A 9,535-nucleotide genomic window follows, 5' to 3' on the forward strand; every position below is an offset into this window, starting at 1 on the left:
TCATAGTTTCTGAGGCCCGAGGGCCCGGTGGATGACCCGCTTCAGTGCAGACTTCACTTCACTGTTCCTTAAGCTGTAGATGATGGGGTTCAGCATGGGTGTCACTACAGTGTAGGAGAGTGACAGCAACTTCTTGCCTTCAGGAGAGGTGCTGGACCTGGGTCGGAAGTATGTAAGGATGGCAGTGCTATAAAAAAGGGAGACCACCAGGAGGTGAGAGGAACAGGTGGAGAAGGCCTTGTGTTTCCCCTCAGTTGAGGGCATCCTGAAGATGGTGGAGAGGATGCGGATATAGGATCCCAGGATCAGCAAAAAAGGGAATAGGATGAATAGAACAGTGGCTGTCAGAGCCTCCAGTTCAAATAGAGAGGTATCAGCGCAGACCAGGGCAATGATAGGGGGGCTGTCACAGAAGAAGTGGTTTATCCTGTTGGCACCACAAAAAGGAAAGCTGAAAATCCATGTGGTTTGCACAGTGGCCACTGGAAACCCTGAAAACCAAGAGGCAGCTGCTAGCTGGGCACAGGCCTTGCGGTCCATGATGACTGGATAACGCAAAGGGTCACAGATGGCCACATAGCGGTCATATGCCATTGTGGCCAGGAGGCAACACTCAGCAGCCCCAAAGAAGAAGAAGAAATACATTTGAGTGGCACAACCAAGGAAGGAGATGGTTGCATCTTGTATGATCAAGGTCCCCAGCATCTTAGGCACAATGACCAAGTTGAAACCTATCTCCAGGAAGGACAAGTTCCTGAGGAAGAAGTACATAGGACTTTGTAGGGCAGAGTCAACTGTAGTTACCAGGATAATGAGGACATTGCCCATTAGCGTAACCAGGTAAATGGTCAAGAAAAGGAAAAACAGTAGGGCTTGTAGTTCAGAGGACAAGGCTGAGAAGCTCTCAAGAACAAACTCATTGACAATTGTCCAGTTTCCCCACATCATTCTTCTACCCAGGATTTTATTAGGCAGAAGTGTTCATATATTATTTAGATCTCTATTATACATTTAGGAAGGGAGACTTCTATGGCTGCATTCTCTACCTTTCTTGTTGTGGTTACTGAAGATCTGACTTTCCAAGATGTGAAGAGCAAGATACTATTGAATTCACAATTTTTTGTAGACTGCTGGTTTTTTTTTTCCAGACTGAACAAAAGCAAACCGTATATATCCATACATCTCCTGAATTTTTCTTGCATTATACAGTATTGTCAAAACCACAACTTCACTTCTATGTTCCTCCCAATCTCTCCACAGTCAGTGGTGCTGGAAAAGAAGGCAGGCCAACCATTTCTAAAGAGAGGAATCTTGATGCACAGAGAGAGGCAGTGAGATTAGTCAGGTATGTTTTCTGCAAGTGAAAGGGTGAGAAGGAGGGAATCAAGGAATGTAAATCAACATTTACCAGTGATCCCTGAGGGACTTGAATGTGTTCCAATCTTAAGTAGCCCATAGTGGGAAGATTTTGGTGTACTGGAGGAATGTCCATTTCTAAACTAGCTCAGTTACAATTTAAATAAGAAGACATACAATGTAATAGAAATTGTGGTGTATTTTAATCCCCAGGCAAAATGTTCTCATTGTGGCTTTTGTGATCAAATAAAGGGAACACAGATTCAAGAGAGCATCAGACTACAGAGACAATCTATGTGTTTTATGAATAAATCCTCTCACTAGCTTCTATTAGTTGACCTGTGTCTTAATTCTCCAGAAATATGAAGCTCAAGTTTTAAATGTTAAAAACTCAAATATGCAGATGTAACTAACATTACATTTTGTGAAAAACAAACAGTTTTTATTACATCAATAGCTAAACTTCAAAATTGGGACCATGAAATTCTTCCAGATGATTAGAAATTTAAAAGAAGGCACAAATCTAAAGCATGTAGTGTGATGATTGTTACATAATAAATGCTCGATAAATTCTAACCATTATAATTATTACGATATAATGCTACATCTACCTTCCAAAGTCTACTTTTTATCCAACCCATTACCCACCTCACTGTGAGCCCTGTATCTCAATTGGTAAGAAAAATGAATTATGTATTTAATAAATATTATCTTTTATGTTCTAGACACCAAAGATGATACATTAGTAAATAAACAAAAATCTCTGCACTGGCAGAATTCACCTTGTAGAAGGGCATATAGATTATAAACAAATTATGAAGATAGAATGTAGCATGTTAGATGGTGATAAGATCAAGGGAGAATAATTAAAGTTGTGGAGAAAGAGATAGACATTTGGGAAGGGGAGAGTGGCAGGAAAGGTTTCACCAAGAAGAGACTATTTAAGTAGAGTTCTGAGCAGATAAGAGAAGTTCAGATGGTGTAGGAATGAGGGAGATAGAGAGCAAAAAGAAATGCTTTTTAAAATTTTTTGCTGATTCCTATTTGTTAAAAATAAACAAAAACCAACAACTCAACCTGGGCATCATTTCTATGAAAACTTACCCATTTTCATGGTAAGAATTAACATTTGTTGTGTACCAGACACTATCTTAAGTGTTTTGATGCATTATGTTAAGTCTCACAACAACCTGAAGATATAGGGACTAAAGAAGGCTACTCAAGGACCCAAGGCAGAGAGAAGTTTAATAATTTTTTTCAAAGTTGGGCAACCAGTAAGTGTTAGCATCAGGACAACATGTGGGGCAGTCTGACTCCAAGTCATGGATTTAATCCTTCAAGAACATTTTCACCTGCTCTCTGAGAAGGTAAATGAGTTTAAGTCACAGGTGAGGGCAAGCTGGAGTGTTTTGGCATAGGGGGTTGGTGAGAGAGCAAAAACAGTAAAATTTCTAGAGATGGACAGAGCATTTCAAGATATTACTAACACTGGAGACCTGGGAAACAATTTTCCAGTCCTCATATTAGAATAACCATTTTATTCCTCCATCTCAAGCTCTAGGTAGTGTACACCTTGAGAGGAGAAGTTGTGTTATTCAACTTTTTAATCATCACATCTAGCAATACAGATGCCAGGCAAATTGTTACTGAATGAATAATGAAGAGAGCATGGAAAATAAGTCAGAACACATCTGTACAGACAGTATGTAGGCACAGGGAGATCCATTCACAAGGAACCCACATACATCAGCAATACAGCCTCGTGTCATTTCCACAGACTTAGATGCAGTGAGGATGCACAAGAGTAGGAGAAGAGCTGAGAGACCCACTTGTTTCACTCTCACTGGTCTCCTCTCCCCTGAGCTGGTTCCCTCCTGCATCTTCTTAGGACCCTCGTGCTGCAGGAAACACAAAGTGAAAGCACAATCCGTGATGTCTTCTGCCTTTTCCTCGTACTTGTAATTCTAGTTTCCTTTATTTGTCTTGTTACTTGAATAACTCTCCCCTTTCTATTTTCTTCTGTTGCTTTCATACCTTTCACCTTTCTCTTCCCTTTTCAAGTTTCTAAGTATTTACCCTTACTATGCAGGGAAGAAATGGTAGAGGGGGAGGCTGCTGGGCAGGTTTTGAAGAACTGAGCTTCGTGTAACTTCCTGAAAGCAGTTGTCGTTGTCAGGATGTTATTGGTGGTGTATAATTTGGGTTCTGATTTACTGCTGGTCTGGCAAGCTGTTGGGTTAAGTCTGGTTATGACAGAAGTAATCAGAGACAGGGAGAGAGAACCCTCAGAGGAAGGGAGGTTTGGGGTGTGCTGCACCTCCCCCTGCAGTGACCTTCAGGGCTAATGGCTGTTGCCATGGTCCCTGAGGTCCGGCGTGGGCAAGGAACCATGCGCACAGGGGGAGAACAGCAAATTCCCTAAGATGCAGAGAAACTGAATGCCTGCCAAGAGATAACGACCACCAGAAGCCGCCACAAAGACTTAAAAGGGATGCTGACCACACGGAACCTTATCTCGCTTTCTCAAGGCCCACAAACTTTATTCTGCTACAAGTGTCTTTCTAAAATCTTTCCTTTTTTCTGGTCATTGGTTGCTAGTTAAAAAACATATGTAATTTAATAATTAGGCTAATCCAAATGAAACATTACTAAACACTGTGTTAGAATTGTTGGTTTAATAATCTTTCTATTATGTGCTTGACTTTAGTACCTTTGATATTAACTGCATTATAAAATAAAATTCACCCGTGACAATTAATTATGAGTAAAAATGAGTAGGTAGTAGTAGTAGTTAGTACAACAAGAATATAATTATATAGAACAAAAGAAAGAGTTAATAGCCTGTCTACTTAGGAATGCGGCTAGGTCCAGATGTATTTTGGACATAGATCACTGCCCTGTCAATGATAAGCTAAACCTATGAGCAAGCTGATTTCATTGATGTTCACTGTTTCTATGCTTTTAGAAAACATATATATACTGGTCACAAACTCAAATAAAATTGCACTCAGATTTACACTCTCTCTTGAAGTGTATCTGTCATTTCTTTCGTCTACTCCCTGACCACCCTTTGCGCTTCTCTCAACCCTGAGACGGCCTCATCGTCTACTGCTGTGCTGGTCCGCGGCAGGGGTGGAAAATTCAGGTTGTCTGGCCAGCTACACCTCAGAGGATTTCCTTTCAGGGGTAACATCTTGGAGGTCCTATGTTTGTTTCAACACAGAAGAGCTCGATAACATTCTTAAGAGATCTTTTTAAAAACACTATGTACGTGATTGTTTGAGACCATGTAGTTACAAAGACAAGGACTTTGGAGTCATAAAATGAGAATTCAAGTTCTGATTATTATTTTAGCTGTGAGATATGGAGCTACAGACAGTACATTTTCTGGGTTATGGTTTTCTCAACTGTAAAATGACAATTATTATAAACACCCTACCCACCCGAAGGAATGGTTGTGGTTGTGACATGAGATAGCATCTGCACAAGCACTTTGAATTTTCTAAAGCACAATAAACATATTGTCACTGTTTTCTATCATTTCCCCAGGTTTCCAAATTTGTTGAGCCCTATAAAACTCCATGTTCTGTACTTGAGACCTCTGATCCTTTCTTGTCTCTCAGAATTATGTCAGAAAAGAACATATTTTGGTGCTGAGCTATCATCCTCGTCACAAGAGATATTAAGCCTGTGCCCCTGCCACCACCCTTTACTTACCGCCTGTGAATGGGACTTGTCCGGATCACAGTCCAGAGAGCCCGGTCTGTACCAGTCACTCTGGGGCAGCCTTAGACTGTCTGCATGGGTGATTCCAGGGGTGTCATAAATTATGGCTCTGCCTGTTCAAGTCATTTTAGAAAAGTCCTACACTGTGCCAGTCATTCCAAAGACCCCCTAGGTGTGTTTCTCTCGGCCCACACAGCTGGTGGACTCGGGGGTAGTCCCTCATCACATTTTCAAAGAAACTTTGTCTCAGGCAGAGTCAGATACCCCAGGTAGATCCTGGGCTTTGGCTGGGTCAGCCCTGTAAAGTAGCTTTGAGCTGCGCAGCCTCAGTCACTCCACAGGAGCGCTGGGCTGGGTCGGTGTCATTACTCTAGAGGGTTGCAGGCTATTTTGGTCCCTTCTGTTTACCGTAGGGAAGTGATTCCCCCCAATGTTTTCTCCTCCTCAGGTGAAATCAAGGTTTACTTTCTGATTGGTGTGAGTTTTGAAGAGTTCCCAGGAGTGCAAAAATTCATGAAAACTTTGTAATCCCATAATTGGAAGAAGGGCTTCATTGAAGCTCTAAAATTTCCTCCACTTGTGAAGATATAAGGACAAAGGGATGAAACTCAGTGTCCAAGGTCTCTGTCTGAGAGAAGTTAGAGGAATATGCCAGTATTGTTTTTTTAAACTTAGTTTTAAATTTTTCTAGCTTTATTGAAATATAATTGACATATAACATTGTGCACATTTAATGTGTACAATGCAATGTGATGATTTGAAGCATGTATATATTGTGAAATCAATACCACCACAGGATCAGTTAACATTTCCTGCAGATGATTCTCAGAACTTATTCATGTTGTAACTGAGTCTGTACCCTTTAACCAGCATCTTCACATCCTCTCTCCCTACCCCCCTAAGCCCATGCATCACTCTTATTCTCTGTTTGATGAGTGACTTTTAAGATTCCACATATAAGTAAGATTATACAGTATCTGTCTTTCTTTTTTCTGGCTTATTTTACTTAGCATAATGTATTAAGGTCCATTTATCCTATTGCAAATGGCAGAATTTACTTCTTTTAATGGATGATTAATAGTCCATATACATATACATACATGCACAATCTAGCTACCCGCCTATAGATATTTCATTGTATATAAATATGTATATTATCTGATATATGCCATATTTTCTTTATCCATTTATTCACTGATGGATAGTGAGCCTGTTTCCATTGTCTTGACCACTGTGAAAAGATGTTGAACTAAATGTGGAAATGCAATTTATCTTTGAGGCAGTGATATCATTTCTTTCATACCAATCAATATTCTTTTACATTTTCCTTCATTTTTAAGTCTCATTAGGCAAGTTCTCAGGTGTTTTTCTGACTTGGACTCTAGAGTTTTCAAGCATGGGTGGAGAACCCATTAATTATTATTTAAGCCAAGCGGAGACTATTAATGAAAATCAGAAACAGTTAGTTGGGATGCTGTTAGGAAGCTGTTAATGCCAAGTTAAATAAAGAGAGGAATGTCTGACTAATAACCTCAACATCCTAACATTTTTAGACTAGGAATTGATCTTGAGGGATTAAAGTGAAATTCATGATTTGAGATAAAAACTTTCTCATCTGATTGAGTTTTCTTCCACAGACTATAAAACCTTTATCAATATTTCTTACAGTGCTTTTGAATCTACAGATTTTTGATTGCATGTTTTCACTGAAAGCAGCCACCATATCTAACTCATGTGTTTAAATTTTTCCATAAGGCATTTTTAATACTGACATTCTGCCTTACCTCTTGTCAATATAACTTGAGATTTTCCGTTTTGATTGGTTAGAATGATATGTTCATCTTGCACTTTAAGATAAAGGGGAAGGTACCCTTCAACTAATGAAAATACCAAGTCTTTACCAACTACTAAATATCTAAATTATGAACTCAGAAATCTGAATGAAATGCACAACTTTTCTCTGATTTACTCACCTATTTATCCCATCTCCTTCGAAGTTTATTTTATTTAAATTAAAATTTAATTGGGCTTTTTAATCTATCACATAAGCAAAATGCCAAATGGTTGATGATAACTGTTATTTATGTAGCTGGGGTGGGTTGTGGGAAAAAAGCACTCTTACAAATTTCAGTGGGAGTGTAATAAGATACAATCACTTTGGAGGGGAATTTTGTTCATATATAGGAACATTACATATGTACTTATCCTTTGCCCAAAAATTCATTTTCTAGATATACACCTGCCAGATACACTGGCAAAAATATAAAAAGGCATATGCATAAAGCTATATTTTTAACACTACAATTTGTAATTGTAAGAGACTTATTAACTAAATTATAACTACAAAATAGATTAAGTACTATGAAGTTATAAAAAAGAATAAGAATTTTTTGTGGTTAAAGAAAAGCTATATTAGAGTCAATAGGTAACCAACTTATGATTGAAATTTATCATTAAATTTGAATTTACTTCAAAATGTGTAAAGAACCTGAATATGCCATAGAGAACCCATGGAAGTTCAGGACATTTTGTGGAAAAAAATGAGCAAGGAAGAAAATAATTTATTAGTTAGAAAAGTGTGTTGGAGATTATGGATCCACTTCCCCTTATTCATACCACAAATCTGTCAGTTTAAAAGATCCAACACTGTCTCAAGGGCATAACAATTGAATTAAGACAGTGAGAGGAGTTATGCATTTGGACAATCATAGGGTTTAAAATCTGATGAATGACATCAGATTTTCCCAAAAGAAGATAAATGGACAAGATGGTATTTACACTCTTTTACTATGTTTGAGCCTAAGTTAAGATTACAAACAGTTTCGTACTGTTAATAATGCAGACAGGCTAGTGAGTATTTGGAATTGTTTGGCCACATAAGTGATGAAATGTCAATAAGAAAATTCTACAATGGGCAGGCAGAGGTGTTTGGTAGGTGGCAGTGATAGGTCAAACCTACCTCTGCATATTTTTATCTGCACTAAGCTCTTTTATTTCAGCAACTGGGTTTCATCCCAATGGACATATGAAGAGAAGCATAGAGAATCCAAAATATGAAACATGTGATTCCCCATTCAATAGACTTTATGTCTGAATGTCTATGGGATGTAAGTTCTATGGCCAAAGGCCTTGCGGAAGGTCCGGCTAAGGGCATTCTTCACCTCATTATTTCTCAGGCTATAGATGATGGGGTTCAACATGGGAGTCATAACAGTGTAGGACAAGGACAGCATCTTCTTGCTCTCTGGGGAATTATTGGACTTCGGCCGGAAGTAGGTGAGACTTAAAGATACATAGAACAGGGAGACGACGAGGAGGTGGGAGGAACAGGTAGAAAAGGCCTTATGCTTCCCCTTAGCTGATGGAATCTTGAGGATGGTAACAGCAATGCGAGTGTAGGAACACAGGATCAGCAAGCAGGGTGTCATGACGACCAGGATGGTCCCCACAATCGCATAGATCTCAAATAGTGCTGTGTCAGCACACACCAGCTTCAGCACAGGGGGGCTGTCACAGAAGAAGTGATTCACCTTGTTGGTGCCACAGAATGGAAAACTGAAAAGCCATGTGGTCTGCACTGTAGCCACAGGAAATCCTGGAAACCAGGAGGCAACAGCCAGCTTGGCACGTGTCCTTTGGTTCATGATGACTGGGTAGTGCAAGGGATTGCAGATGGCCACATAGCGGTCATATGCCATGGTGGCCAGGAGGAAGCATTCAGCAACTCCAAAGAAGAAGAAGAAATACATCTGAGTGACACAACCAAGGAAGGAGATGGTCATGTCTCGGGCAAGCAGGGTGCCCAGCATCTTGGGCACAATGACTAGGTTGAAGCCAATCTCCAAGCAGGACAAGTTCCTGAGGAAGAAATACATGGGACTGTGGAGCATGGGGTCAGCCAAGGTGACCAGAACGATGAGGCTGTTTCCTGCTAGGGTGACCAGGTAGATGATTAGGAATGTCAAGAAGAGTAACGACTGTATTTCAGTTGACAAAGAAGAGAAGCTCATGAGGATAAACTCACTAACTCGTGTCCAGTTTCCTCCAGCCATAGGAATGAATCCCCTGCTATAGTCAAATAGAGAGATTCTTGATTAGAAGAGTCAGATTCTGGATTTGTTGTCTCAGATTCCTTTTTATCATTAGGGAAAGAGGCAGCTCCAGATATCAGTTAGAAAAGGGAAGGACTCGTGTTATCTAAAAGTAGAGACATAAAGGAGAATGGCCAGTGCCTTATCTCTGAAATGGGCTTGGGTCAGCTTCTGGAGAAGTTGGTATTTCACTATTGCACAGTAACATATAGAAAGATCGTGTAGAAACAGAACTGTGGATCTCTGAAAGGACCACCATAGGGCACATTTTGGGAGAAAGTGATAGTCCTGAAACATCTAAATTTTTGAGAAACAAACTCATTATTCATTATTTCATTAAAGGACAGATACATGTAAATTTA

General features: G+C 39.7%; 2 protein-coding genes across 2 annotated transcripts; both read right to left on the reverse strand.

Annotated features, from left to right (window-relative positions):
- OR10A4 (olfactory receptor family 10 subfamily A member 4) lies at positions 1–957 on the reverse strand (the record flags this gene model as incomplete). Its single annotated transcript, XM_084240233.1, has 1 exon — positions 1–957. The coding sequence occupies exon 1, from the start codon at positions 946–948 to the stop codon at positions 1–3; it is 948 nt and encodes a 315-aa protein (XP_084096359.1). The 5' UTR covers positions 949–957.
- A 7,223-nt stretch (positions 958–8,180) lies between these two features.
- Positions 8,181–9,134, reverse strand: LOC311175265 (olfactory receptor 10A2; the record flags this gene model as incomplete). The annotated part of the gene is made up of 1 exon (XM_084240166.1): positions 8,181–9,134. The coding sequence occupies one exon, from the start codon at positions 9,132–9,134 to the stop codon at positions 8,181–8,183; it is 954 nt and encodes a 317-aa protein (XP_084096292.1).
- Between the last annotated feature and the right edge of the window lie 401 nt (positions 9,135–9,535).

Source organism: Talpa europaea (genome assembly GCF_964194135.1).
Source record: "Talpa europaea genome assembly, chromosome: 1".
NCBI lineage: Eukaryota > Metazoa > Chordata > Mammalia > Eulipotyphla > Talpidae > Talpa > Talpa europaea.